Genomic DNA, 25,073 nt, shown 5'->3' with positions numbered 1-25,073 from the left:
AGTAAGCAATTATATCCTGTTGTCAAAGTAAACAATGGTGGGAACCATGACTCCAAGGGGTTGGGACCATTTTCACACATTAACATCAATGCTTGGTTTGTTTTAAAATGTAGTTATTTAAATTGTCAGTTCACTATTGCGTTGAATACATTACACTTACAAAAGATAAAATAGAACAGAGGCTTGAAATTCATTCTGAACTGCTGAAGCAGCATTCTTTCTTCACAGACAACCTACGTTTACTTCCAAGCCAGCTAACAAAAAGCCTGCCAGGGTTAGCATAGTGGGTCACTTTTTTTATATCGTGCTGTGGGGGAGGGGCAGGGATGTGCACACATGCTCAGTCTTTATCTTCCTTAAGTAGCAGATCTGCAGCCTAGTAGAATGTTTTTTAGCTAGAATAAATATAAGCTCTGAATTACATTTTATTTGGAAGAAATTCCATGTTGCAAATTGATTAGTGAGTGGGTGAAAGTTGAGAGTTGCTTTTATGAACCTAATTGGTCTAATTTACTCTTTATTGTTGTCCCTTTCAAGCTGTGCTTTTAATTTTTTTAAATTTTTTTGGCAATGATTAGACTTGTTTCCAATTAACAAGTATATTATAGCTGTTCACATTTAGTTATTTGGCTTGTATTATTAAGGCTAAAATGATGAATGTGAGTTAAAGGGGTCTTTTCTCCTTGCACTCCTTTCTTAAGCCTGACTGGACTTTCAAGTTTTGGGTCATCTGCTACTTTATATGTCTGTGTGGAAAAGGTGATTTTATAATGGAAGTTTTTGAACTTACAAGTCTTTTAGCTGACTGTCCACAGGTTAAAATATAGACCCAATCAGTAATATGTTTAACATGTGGCACTTGAGGTGCTTCTGTTCAGTTCTTGGCACTACCCATGTGACTGGGAATGTAGCCCCCAGTAATTAGCTGTAAGAGTGTGAAAGCCTTTGATGTGTTAGGGAAAGGGGGGAGGGGAAAGGGGAATTCATTATACCATAGACTTCCAGAAGCAGAGTTAGAAGGTTAGAACAGTGCTTCTGGTGACTAGATGCAAGGCAACGGGAAAACAGAGCCAGCAGTGTTTGTTGTTTGGCGGCACTTAGTGTTGGCACTACCAGCAGGATACATGATGTTTACAGGTGTTGAGGAGCCAAAGTGAAGTGTTCTGTGTCTCCATGTGACAGCCTGTGTTTAGTTTCTTCCCAGTACTTAATAGATACTTTGAAAGAAAAAGGGCTTTCTCTCCTGCATTCTGTCTATATGATCATCTCCACTCCGGTGGCTTACTTTATGCCAATGAATCCTGCATGAACCCTTGTAGCCCGGCATCCAGCCTTGTCCAGTTTTGCATCTTCAGCTCTGTCTCAGGCATCTCCGGTTGGATGTCCTGCTATTATCTCATATTCAGTCTTTATAAAACTGAATTTCTTATTTTCCTCCCAATTTTTGTCTTCCTCTTCTTTCTAATCACCATAGATACAGCTCCACTATTCTTCCCATTGCCCAGGCTCAGAATGCTGTATCATTTTTGATTTTTCACTCTACTCCTTCCCCCGTGTGCATTCTCATGCTAAATCCTGACACTTCTTCCTCTTAGCACTGTCTGCATTTTCCTCACTATCCCTATGTTCAAAACCATTTTACCTATGCCCTGGCAGTCACTTGTTTTGATTGGTAACTTTCTTACTGTTCTCCTCTCATCTCTTTAATCCCACACAGCCTTCCCACACGAAATTCAAGCACCTTTCCTCATCTTCAAGGTCATACATAATCTTACCGTCATCACTTTATTAATTTCTTCCTATGCGCTACCTGCTCCTTGTTGCTTATTGTTTTGTCTTTTTCTTCATTCATACTGCTCCCTATGCTTCAAAGAGTCGGACATTTCCTCTCCATCAATTCCAATCCTCATTTCTACTCCTAGTCTCCTTCCCACAAGCCCTGTTAAACTCATTCCAGGACTCCTTCATACCTTGCTCTCCTCCCAGTAATCCCTTTTTATCTTACCTTACTTCAACTGTTGTTTTCATTGTCTTGTGCCAGCTAAGATTGTTTTGGGCCAGTGACCATTACCTTTTGCAAATGTAATGCTACACATAAATGATTAATAATAACGATATTGCTTCCTTCCCATTCTTGATGTCTTTTTCCTTCCCTTCAACTCGTCTCATCCTACCCAAATATGAATTGAGGAAAAGTCTTTTACCTCATAAAATATTTAAGATTTAAATTGACCTTTTCCCCTGTGGCAGCATGTAGACCTCAGCATTCATGTAGTACTTTCACATATATGAAGGAATACCCATAACTCTTGACTCTGAGTTGCCTTGCCTCCCGTGTCTGCAAGCTTGCATATGTCCAAGAACTGTTTTAAACATCTGGTGACACGATACATCTGTGGTTTACAAAAATAATCTAATATCAGATTAACGAGATTCTTGTAAAAATTCTCACAAGCAGTAAACATACTAGTTCCTCTTTTTGGTATTGACATGTGAAAAATGAGAACTTTTGTAATCTGCTGTGGTCTAACAGTGTTAACATACTGTTAATATAATATATTCTGAATGCTTTAGCTTTCATGCAGTATTATTCCCTTGGTTTAGAGAAAGACTGTCTAATCTTCGCTTTTGAAAAGAGATGGAACAACTGTAAATTGAGCTATGATACACTTCTGCTTTTAATTTTTTTAAAAAATAAACAAATTGCTGAAAACAATGTAGTGTCTGTAAAAGATGCTGGATTAACAGCCCTGGAATTGGAGTCCAGAGAATACACAGTGCCATGGGCAATATCAGTTCAAGCTTCCCCTAACTTTCCCACCAAAAAGACTCAGTCCATTTCTGGAGTGGACCCTCTGTAGAAGTAAGGAGGGTACTTGTCTCCTTGCCATTTCCATTAGACGCTTCTTGCTGCCAACAAGGGTGTTAACCAGTGCAATTAGTAATTTGTTAAAATTTGTAGTCAAAATATTTTGCGAATTATTTTTCCCAGAAGGTATAGGGTGTAGGAGGTGGTGGTGATTTTTTTGTTTGTTTTGTTTTAATCCTTTGCTGGGCTTTTCCCTACTTCTCAGTTTGTACCACAGGAGGCCATGTGGTCTAGCAGTGGGGAAATAAAAGAGACTCTAGGTTCTAATTTTAAAATGAGCTACTGACCTGGTCAAGTAAGTTGGCCCCCCTCTGTTTCAGTCAACCAGCCAGAAAAATGGGTGAAAAAAAATCTTGCTGGGAATTAAATGATGCGACTGAGCTAAGTTTAGCTGGGTAAATAAATCACATGCATTCAAAATGGAATTAGAAACATTTTACATCATTCATTATCATCTATTCTTCGACCACTCCAGGGGAAAGGTCTCTTCTTCAGCATTGCTCCTATGTCCATCATTAAGGCCCCACCAAGTTCACGGCCATGAAAAACATGTCATGGACCATGAAATCTGGTCTCCGCCTGTGAAATCTGGTCTTTTGTGTGCTTTTACCCTATACTATACAGATTTCACGGGGGAGACCAGCGTTTCTCAAATTGGGGGTCCTGACCCAAAAGTGAGTTGCAGGGTGGTCACAAGGTTATTTTAAGGAGGTCACAGTATTGCCAACCTTGCCTCTGTGCTGCCTTCAGAGCTGGGCAGCTGGAGAGCAGTGGCTGTTGGCCAGGCGCCCAGCCAGCAGCAGTGCAGAAGTAAGGGTGGCAATACCATACTATGCCACCCATACTTCTGCATTGCTGCCTTCAGAGCTGGGTGGCCAGAAGTGGTGACTGCTGACCAAGGCCCAGCTCTGAAGGCAGCAGCGCAGAAATAAGGGTGGAAATACCATTGTGATGGGTTTCCACCAAGGTGCCACTTGGAACTGGGGTACCACTGAGCCCACCTGACCCACCAGCCTGGGCTCCCTTTACACTGCACTGATGTGACAGGCCCTCAAGCTCCCTCCAGCACACATACAGGTAGGGACACACCCAGCTGCAGCTATGTAGAGATGCTGAGATCCGTTCTGCATGGGAAGGCTTCAGCTAAGGAACTGCTCAGCTACTCAAGTGAACAAACACCCTGCTCTAGAGGGTAAACCCAAAATTATACAGTTTTGTGCTGCACAGTGATCTGTACAGCGTAAACTCATGAAATTCGCCCCCTCCCTCAATGTGGAGATGGAATATACAACAGCTTTTTGCCCCAAGTTATAACTCCCACACACTGGTTTGTGATAAAGCAAAAACAAATTATTAACTACAGAAGATAGATTTTAAGTGATTATAAGGGATAGCAAACAGATCAAAGCAGATTACCTAGCAAATAAACAAAAATGCAATCTGAGCTTAATATACTAAAGAGATTGGATATGAATAGCAACTTCTTACCCTAAATGATGATTTAAGCCAGTTGCAGAGATTCTTAAGGGGCCAGCTTCCGTTGCTTGCAGCTTAAAAACCCCAGGTATTCCTTTCACAGGCCATTCCCCACTAGTCTGGGTCCAGCACTTTCTCCCAGTTCAGTCCTTGTTCCTCTGCTCTTTCCCAGAGTTTCTGTGGGCGGGGAGTCAGTGAAGTACCACTATGAGGTCACTCCCCTGCCTTAAATAGCTTTTGCATATGGCGGGAACCTTTTGTGTCCAAGCTTGGTTCCCATGCCTGGTCAGTGGAAAAACCCTGGTATTCCAAGATGGAGTCCAGTACCAGGTGACTTGGTCACATATCCCTGAAGGGTCACAGCAGCCATGACTTGAAGGCTCTTTGTAGCATTCTCAGGTAGGCTCCCCGGTGGGAGATTATCTTCTTCTAAGACCTATTGTTCTCTCTAATGGCCCTTCCCAGCCAACTTTCTAGACTGATGGCATTCTGCCTAGTCGGCGTTCCCCAGGCGTAAACACATTTGTAATAGATGCATAAACAATATTCCTAACTTCAGATACCAAAATGATACATGCATACAAATAGGATAATCATATTCAGTAAATCATAACCTTTTCAATATCTCACATGACCTATCTTGCATAAAATTCATCATAGTTATGCCATAATCATATCATCAGAATATCTCTATGAAGAATATGGGGCGTAGTGTCACAACCATACTATGCCATCCCTACTGCTGCTGCTGGTGGCACTGCCTTCGGAGCTGGGCTTCTGGCCAGCAGATGCCGCTCTCCGGTTGCCTAGCTCTGACGGCAGTGCCACCAGCAGCAGTGCAGAAGTAAGGGTAGCAGTACTGCAACCCCTCCCCTCCCCCTGATAACGTTGTGACCCCCCCCCCCAACTCCTTTTTGGATCAGGACCCCTACAATTACAACACCTTGACATTTCAGATTTAAATATCTGAAATCCTGAAATGGACTATTTTTAAGATCGTATGACCGTGAAATTGACCAAAATGGACTGTGAATTTGGTTGGGCTCTGCCCATCATAATGAAAGGGTTGCACACCTTGCATGTTTGAATGAGCTAATGAGAGTATAAAACTGCTGCTGATGACTATTTTTCCCCTCTGACTTTATCAGCATGATTAAAACTGCTGGTGCAGCAATCCTCAGTGGCACCGCAATCAAAGGTTCTGTATCAGCATTTACTGCTGCCTCATCATAAATGAGGTATTGACTCCAATTCCAGGAAAGTTGGTTAGATTTGGTTATTGTAAATTGTAGTTTAGTATTATAGCAGGCCATCAAGAACAACTGTAGTTAAGGTTGCATAAGAATTTCCATTCTAATACCATGTTCAGCCACGTGTAATTTGCTGAAAATTTCCAGGATTGGCCTCTCCCTGAAGGTCAGTTTTTTTCCCACATCTGAGTATGATTAGAATGGGGTGAAAACGTTTCACAGAAAATTCTTGCAACTTTATCTTGAATATCTGTAGCTCTGAAGTGGCTAGAAATACAATTTAAATATGGCCTAGGAAGAGTCCTCACTGAGCAAAAATGTCTGAGTGTTCCAGTGAAAACTCTCCTTGAATATTATAGACTTGATTCAGTTTCCATTAAAGTCAGTGAAAAGACTCCTGTTGACTTCAGTGGGAGTTACATTGGTCCCTAATTGTGTGATTTATAAATCTCTGAAAATTGTATTTTGCAAGTGTGCAATACACTATTATTGTGTATAGAAGACAAAGTGAATCTCTAAAAGTCAGCTAAATGGAAAATACCCAATACTTTAAAAATGCTGAAGATTAAGTAAAAATATGGAGTGAAAATCTGCTGGCGTTCACAGACCACATATGTATTTATGTATGTTAATTAAGCTTCATAATTAACTTTCACTCCTTGAATTGTACCTAATGTGTTCAGGGAAATTAACTTAATAGTGTTTTTCCCCATTGCCTAAATTGCATCAGAGGTGATAACGGAAATGAAAATATACAATTTGTGGATGCTAATAAAATATTAAAGTAAATAGCATAGAGAAAAGAAGTCCTCATATAAAATATTAAGTCATTAAAATTAGTCTGGACCATTATGACAATGAAATTTGATAAAGCAGAAAGAATAAAAAAAATACATTATATAAGTTCGTATATCAGTTTGTAGAAAAAAACTATACTCTATCTGATAATAGGGAAAGAACATACATAGCTAATGATGTGTGTGCAATTTTAACTTTGCCACTTTTTGATTTTAGAATGCCCCTAAGATTGAAACCTTAACTATAGTATAGTTTTTCTTTATAGAATAGTTCATACTTCTTTCCATGAGGCTGATATTAACAAATTAATGCAGTAAATATTAAATGAGTTAAAAATTAGCTAACTGCTTGACCTCGTAAAGTAATTATTTATGGGGAACCATCATCTGACCAGCATGTTTCTCGTTAGGTCCTGCAGGGATCTGTTCTTGGCTCACTGATATCCAATATCTTTATCAATGCGCTGGAAGAAAATATAAAATTGCTGGTAAAGTTTGCAGATGATACAAAAATTGTAGTGATAAGTAATAAGGACAGGTCAGTTTTACAGAGCAGTGTGGACCACATGGTAAACTGGCTTACTTGAGCACTGTCAAATGCAAGGTCGTACATCCATGAACAAAGAATGTAGGTCACACATATAGGATCAGGGATTGTGTGCAAGAGAGCAGTGACTCTGAAAAGGACTTGGGGTCATGACAAATAACCAGCTGAACATGCGTTTTCAGTGCAATGTAGTGACTAAGAAAGCTAACACAAACCTTGGATTTATAAGCAAGGGACAACTGAATAGAATTAGGGAGGTGTTATTACCACTGTAAATGGCATTGGTGAGATTATTCCTGGAATACTGTTATGTCTAGTTTTGGTGTTTGCATTTCAAAAAGGACACTGAGCCCTGGTCTACACTAGGACTTTAGGTCGAATTTAGCAGCGTTAAATCGATGTAAACCTGCACCCGTCCACACGATGAAGCCCTTTATTTCGACTTAAAGGGCTCTTAAAATCGATTTCCTTACTCCACCCCTGACAAGTGGATTAGCGCTTAAATTGGCCTTGCCGGGTCGAATTTGGGGTACTGTGGACACAATTCGACGGTATTGGCCTCCGGGAGCTATCCCAGAGTGCTCCATTGTGACCGCTCTGGACAGCACTCTCAACTCAGATGCACTGGCCAGGTAGACAGGAAAAGAACCGTGAACTTTTGAATCTCATTTCCTGTTTGGCCAGCGTGGCAAGCTGCAGGTGACCATGCAGAGCTCATCAGCACAGGTGACCATGATGGAGTCCCAGAATCGCAAAAGAGCTCCAGCATGGACCGAACGGGAGGTACGGGATCTGATCGCTGTTTGGGGAGAGGAATCCGTGCTATCAGAACTCCGTTCCAGTTTTCGAAATGCCAAAACCTTTGTCAAAATCTCCCACGGCATGAAGGACAGAGGCCATAACAGGGACCCAAAGCAGTGCGGCGTGAAACTTAAGAAGCTGAGGCAAGCCTATCAGAAAACCAGAGGGGCGAACGGCCGCTCCGGGTCAGAGCCCCAAACATGCCGCTTCTATGATGAGCTGCATGCCATTTTAGGGGGTTCAGCCACCACTACCCCAGCCGTGTTGTTTGACTACTTCAATGGAGATGGAGGCAACACGAAAGCAGGTTTTGGGGACGAAGAAGAAGAAGATGATGATGATGATGAGGTTGTAGATAGCTCACAGCAAGCAAGCGGAGAAACCGGTTTTCCCAACAGCCAGGAACTGTTTCTCACCCTGGACCTGGAGCCAGTACCCCCTGAACCCACCCAAGGCTGCCTCCTGGACCCGGCAGGCGGAGAAGGGACCTCCGGTGAGTGTACCTTTTAAAATACTATACATGGTTTAAAAGCAAGCATGTGAAAGGATTAATTTGCCCTGGCATTCGCGGCTCTCCTGGATGTACTCCCAAAGCCTTTGCAAAAGGTTTCTGGGGAGGGCAGCCTTCTTGTGTCCTTCATGGTAGGACACTTTACCACTCCAGGCCAGTAACACGTACTCGGGAATCATTGTACAACAAAGCATTGCAGTGTATGTTTGCTGGCGTTCAAACAACATCCGTTCTTTATCTCTCTGTGTTATCCTCAGGAGAGTGAGATATAATTCATGGTCACCTGGTGGAAATAGGGTGTTTTTCTTCAGGGGACACTCAGAGGAGCCCGTTCCTGCTGGGCTGTTTACCTGTGGCTGAACAGAAATATTCCCCGCTGTTAGCTACGGGGAGGGGGGAGGGTTGAGGGGGTAGCCACGTGGTATGGGGAGGCAAAATGCGACCTTGTAACGAAAGCACATGTGCTATGTATGTAATGTTAACAGCAAGGTTTACCCTGGAAGACTGTAGCCACTGTTTTATAAAATGTGTCTTTTTAAATACCGCTGTTCCTTTTTTTTTCTCCACCAGCTGCATGTGTTTCAATGATCACAGGATCTTCTCCTTCCCAGAGGCTAGTGAAGATTAGAAAGAAAAACATACGCACTCGTGATGAAATGTTCTCTGAGCTCATGCTGTCCCCCCACACTGACAGAGCACAGACGAATGCATGGAGGCAAATAATGTCAGAGTGCAGGAAAGCACAAAATGACCGGGAGGAGAGGTGGCGGGCTGAAGACAGGTCTGAAGCTCAGCGTGATGAGAGGAGGCAGGATTCAATTCTGAGGCTGCTGGAGGATCAAACCAGTATGCTCCAGTGTATGGTTGAGCTGCAGCAAAGGCAGCTGGAGCACTGACTGCCACTGCAGCCCCTGAGTAACCAACCACCCTCCTCCCCAAGTTCCATAGCCTCCACACCCAGACGCCCAAGAACGCGGTGGGGGGCCACCGGCCAACCAGCCACTCCTCCACAGAGGATTGCCCCAAAAAAAGAAGGCTGGCATTCAATAAATTTTAAAGTTGTAAACTTTTAAAGTGCTGTGTGGCATTTTCCTTCCCTCCTCCACCACCCCTCCTGGGATACCTTGGTAGTCATCCCCCTATTTGTGTGATGAATGAATAAAGAATGCATGAATGTGAAGCAACAATGACTTTATTGCCTCTGCAAGCAATGATTAAAGGGAGGAGGGGGGGGTGGTTAGCTTGCAGAGAAATAGAGTGAACCAAGGGGCGGGGGGTTTCATCAAGGAGAAACAAACAGAGCTTTCACTCCGTAGCCTGGCCGCTCATGAAACTGGTTTTCAAAGCTTCTCTGATGCGTACCGCGCCCTCCTGTGCTCTTCTAACCACCCTGGTGTCTGGCTGCGCGTAACCAGCAGCCAGGCGATTTGCCTCAACCTCCCACCCTGCCATAAACATCTCCCCCTTACTCTCACAGATATTGTGGAGCACACAGCAAGCAGTAATAACAGTGGGAATATTGGTTTCGCTGAGGTCTAAGTGAGTCAGTAAACTGCGCCAGCGCGCCTTTAAACGTCCAAATGCACATTCTACCACCATTCTGCACTTGCTCAGCCTGTAGTTGAACAGCTCCTGACTACTGTCCAGGCTGCCTGTGTACGGCTTCATGAGCCATGGCATTAAGGGGTAGGCTGGGTCCCCAAGGATACATATAGGCATTTCAACGTCCCCAACAGTTATTTTCTGGTCTGGGAATAGAGTCCCTTCCTGCAGCTTTTGAAACAGACCAGAGTTCCTGAAGATGCGAGTGTCATGTACCTTTCCCGGCCATCCCACGCTGATGTTGGTGAAACGTCCCTTGTGATCCACCAGAGCTTACAGCACTATTGAAAAGTACCCCTTCAGGTTTATGTACTCGCCGGCTTGGTGCTCCGGTGCCAAGATAGGAATATGGGTTCTGTCTGTGGCCCCACCACAGTTAGGGAATCCCATTGCAGCAAAGCCATCCACTATGACTTGCACATTTCCCAGGGTTACTACCCTTGATATCGGCAGATCTTTGATTGCGTGGGCTACTTGCATCACAGCAGCCCCAACAGTAGATTTGCCCACTCCAAATTGATTCCCAACTGACCGGTAGCTGTCTGGCGTTGCAAGCTTCCACAGGGCTATTGCCACTCGCTTCTCAACTGTGAGGGCTGCTCTCATCTTGGTATTCATGCGCTTCAGGGCAGGGGAAAGCAAGTCACAAAGTTCCATGAAAGTGCCCCAACGCATGCGAAAGTTTCGCTGCCACTGGGAATCGTCCCAGACCTGCAACACTATGCGGTCCCACCAGTCTGTGCTTGTTTCCCAAGCCCAGAATCGGCGTTCCACACATGAACCTGCCCCATTAGCACCATGATGCATGCATTGGCAGGGCCCATGCTTTCAGAGACATCTGTGTCCATGTCCTGATCACTCACGTGACCACGCTGATGTTGCCTCCTCGCCTCGCATCGCTCTGGCAGGTTCTTGTGCTGCATATACTGCTGGATAATGCGTGTGGTGTTTAATGTGCTCCTAATTGCCAAAGTGAGCTGAGCGGCCTCCATGCTTGCCTTGGTATGGCGTCCGCACTGAAAAAAGGTGCGGAACGATTGTCTGCCGTTGCTCTGACGGAGGGAGGGGTGACTGACGACCCGGCTTACAGGGTTGGCTTCAGGGAGCTAAAATCAACAAAGGGGGTGGCTTTACATCAAGGAGTATTTCAGGCAGGACTTCACAGAGGGTTCCAATAAGAAATGGTGCACCTAAGTTATTGTTCTTATTGGAACAGTGAGGTTAGTCTGGCCTCTGATTGATACATGGCTAGATTTACCTTGCTGCACCTTCTCTGTGAGTGACTGCAGTGTGACCTAGAGGAATGAGTCCCCTAGACAGGGGAGGGGGGGAAGCAAATGAGTACAAAACAAATCTGGTCTATTTCTTGTTTTGATCTACTCCATCTATCTTTTACATCTTTGGCTGGCAGCAGACGGTGCAGAAGGACTGCATAACATCCACATCTCATGGCTGCTCGGCAGAAGACGGCGCAATACGACTGCTATCCATCCCCATCTCTTGCCTGCCTGGCAGAAGATGATACAGTACGACTGCTAGCAATCCGTATTGCCTGCCTGCTCACCATAAGACGGTTCAATAGGACTGACTGCAGGACTAAAGAGAATGACCTGGTCAAGTCACTCCAAACTTAGTCCCTGCGCCCATGTCTGTCCAGGCGCTCCCGGCCGACGCAGCCAGGAGCACCACGGACATGACGATGACGGCTACCAGTCATATTGCACCGTCTGCTGCCAGAAGGCAATGGGTTACTACTACTGTGTAGCAATGCAGTACCGTGTCTGCCAGCACCCAGGAGACATAGTGTGACGGTTACCTGAGTGGGCTCCATGCTTGCCATGGTATGGCACCTGCACAGGTAACTCAGGAAAAAAGGCACGAAACGATTGTCTGCCCTTGCTTTCATGGAGGGAGGGAGGGAACGGGGGCCTGAAGATATGTACCCAGAACCACCCGCGACAATGTTTTAGCCCCATCAGGCATTGGGATCTCAACCCAGAATTCCAATGGGCAGCGGAGACTGCGGGAACTGTGGGATAGCTACCCACAGTGCAACACTCCGGAAGTCGACTCTAGCCTCGGTACTCTGGAAGCACTCCGCCGAGTTAATGCACTTAATGCACTTAGAGCATTTTCTGTGGGGACACACACACTCGAATATATAAAACCAATTTCTAAAAAACCAACTTCTATAAATTCGACCTGATTTCGTAGTGTAGACATACTCTGACAAATTAGAAAATTCAGAAAAGAGCTACAAGAATGATTTAATGTCTGGAAAACCTGTCTTACAGTGAGAGACTAAAGAAGCTCAGTCTAGTTTATCCAAAAGGTTTCAGAGTAACAGCCGTGTTAGTCTGTATTCGCAAAAAGAAAAGGAGTACTTGTGGCACCTTAGAGACTAACCAATTTATTTGAGCATAAGCTTTCGAAAAGTGAGCTGTAGCTCACGAAAGCTTATGCTCAAATAAATTGGTTAGTCTCTAAGGTGCCACAAGTACTCCTTTTCTCTTTATCCAAAAGGATGGTAAGAGGTGACTTTATCATGCTCTATTAGTACCTACATGGGGAGAAGATTTTTGATAGTATATGCAATGATAGGAAGCTAAGCTAAACAAATTCAGACTAGAAATAAGGTGCAAATTTTAATAGTAAGAGTTATTAACCATTGGAACAACTTACCTATGGATGTGGTTGATTCATTTGAAGTCTTTAAAACTAGATCAGATGACTTTATAAAAGATATGCTCTGTTTTACTAAGAAGTTGTGGGCTTGATGCAGGAAATACTTGATGAAATTCTGTGGCCTGTGTTATGCAGATCAGATGAGACTATTATAATGGCCCCTTCGGCCTTAAAATCCTGATAATCTGAATGAACTTTCCTGCTAAACTTGGATTCAGAGGCTCAGCTATGGTTAAAAATTGTATTTGTGCAATGTCTGAACATAGCAAATACTTTATAAATCCATCTTACATAATTTTATTCTTGTGATTAGCCAATATTTTATTGGTTGAAGAAATTTTCATACTTTCAACTGGATAAAATGCGCACTGTATATTGAACACATCTATCTTGCAAATGAACTGTATCTTTGAATCATCACTAACAGTCAGGTACATGACAGTTTTAAATATCCCAATTGCATTTTCTTGGGTCTAATTTAAAGGTGGACTTTTATACTTTTATAATTTAGTAAATAATCATTCAAATACCTAGTTTTCCCAACCACTTTACACTAAACACAATAGTTTTGGTAGTGATGGAAACAAAGGAATAGAACAATATATAAGTATATATAAATATTTACATTTAAAAATATTTTGTTTTCTATCTAAAGTAAACTTTAGTAAACTAGCTTCTTACAGTTAGTTCATGAGACCATTGTTCAAAACAGCAGCTAAGAGAAAGTGATTCACTGCGAATTGGCTATTGTGGGTTTTTGCTTGCCATCTCAAGCTATTGGTGAAAGATGTTTTCATGCAGTGATGCCATAATGCAGTCATGTGGTTAAAATAGAAAGTATAGATTAATAGACGTACAGATAACAAAGAGAAATCTAAGACATGTAGTGGCCATTGTAGCAACTCAACTTTCTGTCAGCTTTGAGGAAAGAAAGTTACATTGTAGAGCAGTGGTTCTCAACCAGGGGTACGCAGAGGTCTTCCTGGGGGTACATCAAGTCATCTAGATATTTGCCTAGTTTTACAACAGTCTACAGCAGAAATGAAGTCAGTACAAACTAAAATTTCATACAGACAATGACTTGTTTATACTGCTCTATATACTATACACTGAAATGTAAGTACAGTATTTATATTCCAGTTGATTTATTTTATAATTATATAATAAAGTGAGAAAGTAAGCAATTATTCAGTAATTGTGTGCTGTGACACTTTTGTATTTTTGTGCCTGATTTTGTAACCAAGTAGTTTTTAAGTGAGATGTAACTTGGGGGTACGCAAGACAAATCAGAATCCAGAAAGAGGTATGGAAAGGTTGAGAGCCACTGGTGTAGAATAAGGGAGTAGGTTGTCATACAGAGGTCCTGTTTTCTGTAAAACAGCTTTATATAGACATAAAGACTAAAAGATTGTGAATCCTGTGTAAATCAGTGTTTTCCTTTGTATTCTAGTTCAGATGCTCTCACATCTTGTAACTTAACTGAATTAACTGCTGATGTAATGTGCACAAATATTGTTGGGTTTAATAGAAGTAGTTACAGTTTTGGTCAGTGTTTGTGTAGCTGATTCAGGTAAGCAGTGTGAATACTAAGGAATTTTACCAAAAAGTTCCCACCTGACCGGGGGAGCTCTGCCATAGACAAGTTTTAAGCTGCTTTCAGTAGTAATACCACACTTGTTAATTAAACATACTGATACGTGTTTAACTTAAACTATAGCTACTTCTATTGAACAGTAATCTCTGCATGCTGGAACTGCCCATTGGGACTTTTAGCAACACTCTTAAAATAGAGCCTCTTTGAGATTGCTCTAATTGGCACTGGGTGTCACACAACCCCAGATCAGAGAAATAACATGGGACTTGTCTACACTTGAAATGCTGTCACACTTCAGTGTAGACACTACATGCGTCAACATGAGGGGTTCTCCGATTGGCATAGTAATCCACCTTTACGAGAGGGAGTAGCTAGGTGGATGGAAGAATTTTTCAGTCAACCTACCATTTAACTTGGGGGTTAGGTTGGCTTAACTACATTGCTCAAGGATGTGGATTTCTCACAACCTAACTTTTAGTGTAGACTAGGCCTTAAAGTCATCTTTGATCCATTCTCTCCTCAACTGTGCTGAGTACAACTCAGCCGCAGCTCAGGACTTGAGTTTTTACTTGCATGATAGATTTGAAGTCTGGCATAAATGAATAAGCATATGATTTGTAGTTACAAAAATAAATTGATTTTAAAGTAAGTTATGAACATTTGTAAATGAAAGGCTGAGCACATGTAGGAGAAAACTCCATTAAGCTTGATGGATGTGGTGCCTCTGTATGCGCACCCGGTTAATTGCACAGCTGTTTGGTTAGAGCAAAGCTGCTAAAGCAGAAGGAGACTGTAGGATTGACAGACTTAATGGCTTTAAAGTAATGGGTAGTGGAGCTTTTAAAGTGGCTCCAGACTAAGAAGCTTTACAGCACTTTTGTAACTAACCATTTGTTCACAGCAAGGAACCTGCAAACTCTTTTATCAAAGACTGCAGAGTTTGTAAGCTGTGCTAGGTAAATAGCTAAAAAGCAACATTAGAGCTAAAAAACCAACCAATTAAATGTTAAATTGGTTGTATTTCATATATATTCTATAAATATTTTCCTTTTAACCTGTATTTAGACATTATTGTTAATACAAAGCATGAAATATAGAGGATGTACAATGTGGTCAGTAAACATCACTCTTGGAGTTTCCAAACTCTTAAATATTTATGTTTGCTGCCTTAGTGGTACATCAATGCTAGGTATTTTTCATTCAAATTCTATACTGTGGTGTTACTTATGTATGTACTAAGTGAGAATCAACTGGTATCATAGGTTACAAAAATAATTTACTATACATATAGAAATTCATGTGTGTGCATATACATTTAATTTCAATAAAGAATAATTGGAATTATTGTACATTTGCTAAGGCTTTGTCTACACTAGCACTTCTGTCGTCAAAACTTTTGTCGGTCGGGTGTGAAAAAAACATACCCGTGACCGACATAAGTTTCACAGACAAAAGCACTGGCATGGACAGTGCTATGTTGGGTTATGATTAGAGTTCTTTGTCACCTTGACATATTAGTCCCAACTAAATATATACCAAATGATGGGATTTAAATTAGCTGTTGCCACTCAAGAAAGATCTTGGAGTCATTGCGGATAGTTCTCTAAAAACATTTGCTAAATGTGCAGTGGCAGTCAAAAAAGCTAACAGAATGTTAGGAACCATTAGGAAGGGGATAAATCAGAAGACAGAAAATATCAGAATGCTACTATATTAAATCCGTGGTATGCTCACACCTTGAATACTGGTTGCTCCATCTTAAAAAAAAAAATAGAATTAAAGGTACAGAGAAGGGCAACAAAAATTATTAAGCCTATGAAATAGCTTTCATATGAGGGGAGGTTAAAAGACTGGGACTTTTCAGCTTGGGAAAGAGTCTGCTAAGGGGGTGGTTATGCTAGAGGTCTATAAAATCACAAATGATGTTGAGAAAATGAATAAGGAAGTGTTATTTACTCCTTCACATAACACAAGAACCAGGGGTCACCCAATGAGGTTATTAGGCAGCAGGCATAAAACAAAAGGAAAGTACTGCTTCACTCAACGCAGAGTCAACATGTGGAATTCATCGCCAGGGGATGTTGTGAGGGCCAGAACTATAATGGGGCTCAAAAAAGAACTAGATAAGTTCCTGGAGGATAGGGCCATCAATGGCTGTTAGCCAAGATGGCCGGGGATGCAACCCCATGCTCTGGGTGTCCCTAGTTTCTGACTGCCAGAAGCTGGGAGTGGACAAAAGGTGATTGCTCATTCAATGATTGCCTGTTCTGTTCATTCCATTTGAAGAACCTGGCCTTGGCCTCTGTTGGAAGACAGGATCCTGGGCTAGATGGACCATTGGTCTGACCCAGTATGGCTATTCTTGTGTATCATTATTAATTAAGTCATATAATTAACTAAGATGTTAAAACTGACCCATTTTTGCCTTTAGCTAGTTGTAATTCTTTTGATGCTAACCTTAAGCTTCGAGAATTATAATGCTGGAACTTGCCAGTGTTACTTTGCAGTCATTAGTTTTTCATAGAATTTATCGCTTTTATGTAAAACCACAGTGGACCAATCTGAGTGTGAAGTAAGTTGCATGTGGTGTACACAATACAACCTTTCTCTGCAACAGTATCTCCCAATTCCATGCTAATCAAAAGGGCAGACTGCACTATTTAAATAGGAGTGCCCTCATTAAATAAACAATACAAGGGAATGATGATTTTTTAAACAAATATGGGTGCATATGAAGATTAACTTTTAATTCCTATGGGATTCATGTGTTGGTTTAATTGAAAGAGGAAAGACCTGAGAGCCAGGACTTGTGGGTTCTGTTCCCAGCTCTTCTGTTGAGCTAAGTGACTTTCACTTGTCAGTTTCTGCATCTGAATAATGGGGCAACTGCTTACCTACTTAACAAGAGTTTGTGAGGCTTACCTTAAATAATGTTTGTAAAGTGTTTGAAAACCAGATCTTCACTACAAAGTTTTGCTGGCATAGCTGTGTTGTTCAGTAGTGTGAAAAAAACCACATCCCTAACCCACATAGCTTTGCCTGCAGCCCCCTCCCACACATGTAGGTGCAGCTTATACAGGCAAAAACAGTTCTTTTGTAGATATAGCCTATGTCATTCATGGAGATGGTTTAACTATACTACAAAAAGAACTCATCTTACTGGTGTACACTGTAGTCACAAGGGGTTTTTGCCAATATAGTTGTATAGCCTTTGTATTGTAGACTAGACTTAAGATCCTTGAAGGAAGTTGTGATTAGTACAAAATAACATTAGTTGTAATAGTTGCACTGTTTATACTTTCATAGGACAGAATCATGAAAAAAACACCCTTCCCAATCCGTCACCTTCTATCAGCTAGCTAGCAATGGTACACAGAGTGAAAATTTGTCTTAACTTAACATTGCATCAGAGGTAAATTGTATAAAATGTCCATATAACTAGATGGGTGAAATTATTATTGTAAAATCTACTATATGAGATAATTATTTAGATAAGTTAATTGTCATGTTCACCAGTATCTCTTTCATTATTGTTCATCACCTCAGAGCTTTGATTGCTGATAACACTCATGCTTTAGGTCATATTGTTGAGAAATGTTTAAAATGTTACAAAGCTATACAATATATCTTTTATTGACTTTCAGTGAAAGGAGTTAGGTTGCAGTTTGTGTTGTTTTGCTAATGAATCACAAGCATGTTCCCTCTTTCAGTAGCAAGTCATGCAGTTTAAACAAGTTCAGTCAGTTTTGTTTTTCCTTACCAGCTAATGGACTTTCCTTCAGTTTGCTATTCTGTTGGTTAGAGTTAATCTTCAGACTATTGCATCAGCTGCTATGTGTGGCAGATACACCAGTGCAAACTGGATATCTGCTAATGATGGCAAAATATTAAGATCTTCGATCTAAATAGGGACTCCCCCTTCCCTCCCTCCTTCCTCCCATTAGAGGCTGTGTGCACCCCTCTTCTGCCATACCAGGATCCCCCAATCTCTCCCATAACCAGGAGTCCTGTGTGCCCCATTCTTTCGTGTTCCCCTCTTCCTTCCCCTTCTCCTTCTAGATTTGTTGCTTTAAAAAGTATTCTGGAGTGATAAATTCAAATGGAAGTAATAATTTTACATTATTTAGTTATCCTCCATTTTAAATTTTAGTTTGACAGTTGTTAAAAAGTCAAATTTGAAAATCATACTTGTATGAAAAAATTATACCTACTGTTGTTACAAGTAATCCCTAATATTGCAAAAAATGATATAAATAAATATTTATTGGTCCTCTCTCTATATTAACTTTGTGCATTTGACACCACTTTGTGGGTGGTCCATTTCACTGTTCTCCTAATGGTCAGGTGAACTTCCTGTTTCATTCACTAGCATGAGACCCTTGTACTTTTGTTCTGAGGGTAGATCCCAGGCTCTGCAAGTGTGTTACCAGTAACACAGCAGTACAGCTGCTGCTGTATCTGATTTTGGGTCCAGAGTGACTCCTTTTCTCTGGGCCTCTCAACAAGTCTGAGGTGCAGCATTAGGAGTGGGGGAATTGGAACTAGTCTCCCTTTCATTTCTCTGGTTCTATGTGTATCAGGGAGCACTGGGAGTCTGATGTTGAGGCTGTGGGAGCCCTTTCACTGGCTTGAGGAGCACCATGAGCATGGGAGCCAACTTCTTCACTCTGCAGGCCACAGAACAGAAAACACCTGGTGGCAGCAGGGACAAACAAACCATTGGGGGGGAAAGAGAGACCGAGAGAGCGAAAGGATGCCCTCCCCCAAAATAGGATCAAAAGAGCCAAGGGTCAGCCAGCCTCTTCCCCCTTTTCCTCCGTAGAGCAGAGCCAAGAGGTGCAAGATCCTGGAGGGAGTCCTCTGTTCAACTCACCAGATGCCTCCATAGAAGTAGGGTCAGGAGAAGTGTGGGACCTGGATAGCAGTTGTATCTCCTGTCTCAGGAGCCAGGAAGCCAAGAGAGAGTCTCCACTTCTAGAGAGCTGAAAGGCAGTGGGGATTCCCCATCTCTGGTGTGGCTCTCTCTGCAGCAGTGCTTGGGCTCAGAAGAACAGTGGCAATCCCCTTCCCAGCTTCATCCATAGGGAGTTGGAAAGTAGCATGTTGGAATGCTGAATGAAAGTTAACAGGGAAGATGCCTCAGCAGCAGGTTGTGGGAAGAGTGGAGGCGTGAGGCTGGACGTGTTTGAGTTTCAGACCGGCTGTTGCTCCCCTGCTTGAAACAGTCATATCAACAAAAACGTAAAGAATGATCTGTGTAAAGCATTATAAAAAACGAATTTTAAAAATGTCTGGGGATGCGGTTAGAAAATTGAGGAGTTTTTAATTAGTCTGTTTAAAAGAAATCTTTGACTGTTTCTTTAATCTTGAACTTAATTCTATACAACATTAAAATAGGTAGTGCTTTGATGGAAAATTACTGAATGTCTGTGTCACCTGGACTCTCTCAGACCAAGAAATGACTGATTCATTTAGATAAGAAAGGATCTTAATGGTAATCTTTAATTTACACAGAAGATGGTTCAACGGACAGCCAAGAATTCAGACATTAATCACACTCTCTAATTTGTCATTCATGTCACCTGAAACACAACTGTTAGCTGTTTGATTTTTCAACTGTATTAAGTTTGAGTTTAAATATTCAGATTCTGTGTAATTCCAGTCTTGACTGGAATCCACATTATATGTATTGAAGCCTTCAATTAAAACCATGAATACTCATTTATATAATGTGAATGTTTATGGTAACATAAAAGCTAGGCCTTTTAGTTCATTAAAATAAACTTGCTTGTGTCTGATGTCATTGAGATGCCCACATATACCTGGCTCTGGTAACAAGTGTGTTTTGTGCTTTGTAAAACGATATTTCAAAAAGGGAGGAGTAGAAATACAAGGACCAGGGATTTTTTAGTTCTCTTTAATGACTTCTCCATATCCACATTCTCTGCTTGTGTTGCCGAAGCAAACTTGTGACTTCATCTCAGTTTCCTCCATTTAAATGACTCCAACACAGAAGTACTTTTCTTGGGCAAGAGGAGATGCCTAATATAACTCCATATCCCTCCCATATCTCTACTCAGACCACCCATTTGCTTCCGTTATATATCTCTAAATTCGCTCATTTCTCCCTCCCTTCTGCCACCTGGGCAAATTTACAGGTCTGTCATTTCATCTACAGCCTTTTCTGTGGGTAGACCTTCTGAATCCTCATTTGTGTCTTCATTTCTTTCCTTTCAGTTTGACTGTGTTGTAGCATTCTCCTCAAATCACAGCTCGTAAAACTCTAGCATGTCCAGAATGTTACTGCCTCCTTTCTCCCATGTAGAAAGAAAAATTACTCTCTCAGCCTGTAAAAACACCTTTGACTTCCCATTCATTTAAGTATCCCATTTAAAATTGCTCTCCTGGTCTATGTAATCTCCATAGATTTTCTTCAGCATATCTCACCCTGCTCCTCATTCTTTATTTCCTCCCTGCTCCTTCTGTTCATCTGGCATTGACTTCTGTTCTTCTACATATTCTTGCCACCCCAGTGGAAAAGCCTTTTCTCTTTTGCTGCTCCTGTCCTTTACAACAGTCTTTCTGAATCTGTCATCTCTTCATGGATGGTTCATCTCATGTAAAATCTCATCTGAATAGGTAATTTCTTAGTGTATTCTTAATTTCTCTTCTCCTCAGCAGCTGGGCTTCAGTTTTAGAAAAAAGTTATTAAAAAAAATGTATAGGGTGGAATGTTTAAAAAAGCTCAGCATGGGTCTTGCTTTGCTTTTTACATCCATTGTTGCCACAAATAGCTGAAGAACTGGTTGGACCAGACAAAACCTACAGTAGTCTATATAAAGTGACTAAGAAATGGCCATGAGTACTGCTACCAAGTGCTGTGGATTTATTTTCTATATGGCTTAATGCTGCTTTTTGGTTGTTGGTAGTGTTGTTTCTTTTTAAAGACACATGAAAAAGAAAACAAGGCATTTTGCTGTCTCCTGTCCTATACCACTGACTTTAAAATACTGACAACCATCAGAGAACATTAAGAAATATTTTGTTTGTTTATTGTGTGGAGTAGTTTGGCAGGTATAAGGGAAGGGCATGTGTTTTTCAAGGTTGAGTTGTTTTAATTGGTAATTGTCAGGTTCTTTTAGATGGCAGAGAACCTGTTTTCCACATTACCCATTGTATATTATTTGGTGTGTAGAGTGGAATTAGTTATCCTTTTGGATATGGTTTATTAAATATTGTAAGTATACTTGTCCATAGTATGATGACACTAGAAAATAAAGATGAAGAATCTGAACTTCAGAGAACTAACTAGGAAATATCTGTATATTTTCCTAGTTCCGAATCCTCTCTTTTGATAGACTTCTTAGAAGCTACTTGGGTAATTCAAAATTTAGCTACATCTCTTCTGAAGCAAATGGAACCATCATCTTGTATTGATCCAGAAACTTCTTGTTAGATTTAAGTTATATTGCTGATGAGAACCAGCACTGAACAGAATAAAAACATAACTGTTGGCCTACACCCCAGAAAAAAAGTGAACTGGCAATTTGAGATGATTCTTCCAATTAAATGGCAGATAAATTAATATAGACCAATTGGATCTAAACTACCTTCCTTTCTGAGACAAGTTTATTTAATCTAGGACAGGCATTGGAAGGAAAGGAAGAGTATATTTTTTTCTTGGCGCGGGCATTACAGTAGTAAAAAAAGACAAATACAAACAATTTAAGCAAAGGTGTGTGTCTTTGGATTTAAATGAGCATTTAGCACAGCTTACCTGTACCTGAAAATAGGCCAGTTATAGCACAAGAATATATGTTATCTATCATCTGTAACAGAGGGAAGGTGATCACAGAAGCAACGAAAGGCAGGCCAAGAAATCTAGAGATGAAGAATGCATTTATCGGCCTTGGCAAACTAGCTTCCTTTGAGTACTCCAGTTTTTTACTCTGAAGGCTAGTATCTGCCTCCCTATCTGTGTCTAAATTTAATTTTTTTACCAAAAGTACACACACACAACCATAATATTAACATGGATTTGTATCTTAAGTTATAGCTTAAATGAGCTTCCTGTTGGAGCTCACCAGCAAAACACAAACAAACTTGCAGGTGATTGATTTAGTTCTCACCTTAGTGTTCCTGTAATTTGAGGGACCACTATTTTAGACTCCACAGCCTGCAAAAAGTGCACCCTCCCTTGAAATCTGTTCCTAAAAGATGTTTGACTCTGTACTCTGTTACTACCTCATTCAGTTGCAAGTACACAGAGCAACCTTTTTCTTTTTTGTGTTGAAGAAAGAAAGAAAAAGAAATTCCCAGACAGAAGTAGTAGTAATCAAATCTGAAATGTTGAAGAAATTTCTTTAATTATTACCACTTTTCTACCCAACCCTCCACCCCAATGTTAATTTATTGCAGCTGTGACATTTTTTTAACAAAGACCTCTCGCTAGCTCAATACTTGTATATAAATAAACAATGACTTTACCTAAAATGCTCTAGTCTGTTATATTGTTCTTGCGTTACGTGCAAAACATAGTCTTCTCGGTGGGTGATATCCAAATTAGTACTTAAGTGTGTTGAAATTATTAAACTGGCTATCTCTATTGACAGCATCAACAAAGAGAGCATTGTGGATGTTGAAGGCGTTGTGAGGAAAGTACATCAGAAAATTGGAGGCTGTACTCAGCAAGATGTTGAGCTGCACGTTCAAAGGGTAACGTGTTTTTAAGCAAATAGTGCACCTGGGTAATTATTTCTGACACCCTTTTTTATACAAATTTATGTTTTCAGTAAAAGTTCATAAGATTTGTAGACTGGTCTTACAGTAAACCTCATTAAAACACAAACTTAAATGTTTAATACGGTAAACATGAAGCACTTTTGTGGGTTTTGGTTTTGTACTCACGCACACATGCAATTTTAGGAATTTGTGGTTTCCATCTACTCTTTTAAAAAAAAAAAAAAATTCCTCATTCGGAACCATATTTTGAAGTTAATAGCTGGAACGCTTTGGCTAGGATTGGCTTTTAATTCCAGTTCTGATTCTTGTCAATAGCAAATTCTGTCCATACAGATCTGCCTCTTTCTTTGTACTCAGAAGCCAAGAATTTTTTTAGATGTTTGTTTTAGTACAGAAAGATGCATATGTCTTCACTATGATGCAGAGGAGCTATGCATAATATGTGTCCCCTCTAAAGTTCTGTGAAATACATATAAGAGAGTACATAAATTCCCCATAGTTTGTATATTGTGGCTGGGGAAGTGCAGTTTGATACAATTAGTATTTAACATTTATATGGCATCTTTCACCAAAAGGACGTTTAAACACTTCACAAACTATACCCGTACAAACTACTGATATGTAGTCATTTTGGGGGTGGAGTTCAGTAGCCAGCCAATGTATAACACATTACACAGGTGCAGAGGGGAGGTATATTTTAGCCAAGGATATTGAGGAAAGCCCCTAGACTTACTCAAAGTTCCATGAAATTTGTTTTAATAATCATGCAAATCAGGCAGGCTGTGGATTTTTATGAAAGTGTCCACACATGCCTCACCATACATTTAGAGAGTAAGCTAAGGGACTGTCTTTTAATCTGTGTTTGTGCAGCTTCTAGCCCAACGGGCTCTTAATCGGACCTTCTAGATACTACCATATTGCCAATATAATAATACTTTAATACCACATGGACTTCTGTTTATCTTCCTCAGAAGGGAAAAGGACTGATGTGATCTCTTAGGTTCCAAAAGCCCAGTTATGAATCATTAGGCTGGCACCTTCAGGCTGTGTTTCCTTGATGTGCTTATTCCAAAAAAGATATAAAATGCATTGTTTCTTGGTTTTCGGAGGAAAGAAATGATACTAAGTGTTCCCAGTACAGCCATGAGAATAAAGCCAAATAAACATCTCCCTCTTTTGACTTTTTGAGTAAACTCGCATGCTTCCAGTTAACGATTTATGCAAACACTGTTTCATGGTTATGCCAGAAATACCTTTTTGTAAATCACCCTTTTGTTTTGAGCTGGGTTTTATGCTATTTCTGTTACTGTCTCACTTTCAGATCTATGTGATCAGTTTGGCTGAGCCCCGACTGCCTTTGCAGCTGGATGATGCTGTTCGAGCTGAGGTGGAAGGAGAGGAGGTGAAAACCTTTTGTCCTTAACACACCTGTGAATTTTCATTGTATTTGTAGTTGAGTAAAAACTTGAAAGCACTCCTTTATGCAGTGATTTTTGCTTTTTGACTTTTATTTAACTTCCTTTACATCCAGATTGTGTGTGTTCCCTGAAACCTTCTCATCTATGTGATACTTGCTGTCGTACAGTGGATAGTCAGAGCTACATAATTTGCAGATACTGTTCTGTTGTACCAATTAGTGTTACAGGACTTCATTCTGAAACAAGTACTTGTGCATGTTTCAGGTTTTTGGCAGTCCTCGAGGCTAGTTTATGCGTTGTATCCATTGTGAAAGGCCACATTTTAAACGCTTATGATCACATTGGAGGAACAAAGAACTGGTCATAGACTGCAAGGCCAGAAGGGAACATTGTGATAATCTAATCTCACCTCCTGTATCACAACGGCCATGGAAGTTCCCCCAAAATAATTGCTTTCGAACTCGAGCATATAATTTAAAAAAATTCAATCTTGATTAAAAAATTGCCAGAGATGGAGAATCCACCACAATCCTTTTTTGAATTGTTCTACTAACCCCCTCAAAATAGTATTAGAAGTCCTTCCACTGAATTTGCAAATGTTTTATAACCAAAGTGTGTTTCACTCTATGGAATAAGAAAAGGAGTACTTGTGGCACCTTAGAGTGCATCTGATGAAGTGAGCTGTAGCTCACGAAAGCTTATGCTCAAATATATTTGTTAGTCTCTAAGGTGCCACAAGTACTCCTTTTCTTTTTGCGGATACAGACTAATACGGCTGCTA

At 40.8% G+C, this 25,073-nt stretch overlaps 2 protein-coding genes across 2 annotated transcripts in view; both read left to right on the top strand.

The window, feature by feature from the left end:
- Positions 1 to 25,073, top strand: part of DARS1 (aspartyl-tRNA synthetase 1) — a 75,353-nt gene that overhangs the window by 18,727 nt on the left and 31,553 nt on the right. Inside the window, exons 5-6 of the mRNA XM_073305361.1 lie at positions 22,745 to 22,847; positions 24,196 to 24,276. Of these exons, the coding sequence (XP_073161462.1) occupies positions 22,745 to 22,847; positions 24,196 to 24,276 (184 nt within the window). The remainder of the gene's footprint in view (positions 1 to 22,744; positions 22,848 to 24,195; positions 24,277 to 25,073) is intronic.
- LOC140895513 (uncharacterized) lies at positions 4 to 9,325 on the top strand. Its single transcript, XM_073305363.1, has 2 exons — positions 4 to 8,233; positions 8,822 to 9,325. The coding sequence occupies exons 1-2, from the start codon at positions 7,645 to 7,647 to the stop codon at positions 9,145 to 9,147; spliced, it is 915 nt and encodes a 304-aa protein (XP_073161464.1). The 5' UTR covers positions 4 to 7,644; the 3' UTR covers positions 9,148 to 9,325.

This window comes from Lepidochelys kempii, chromosome 11, assembly GCF_965140265.1.
Source record: "Lepidochelys kempii isolate rLepKem1 chromosome 11, rLepKem1.hap2, whole genome shotgun sequence".
Lineage (NCBI taxonomy): Eukaryota > Metazoa > Chordata > Testudines > Cheloniidae > Lepidochelys > Lepidochelys kempii.
This window is presented reverse-complemented; position numbering and strand designations above follow the sequence as displayed.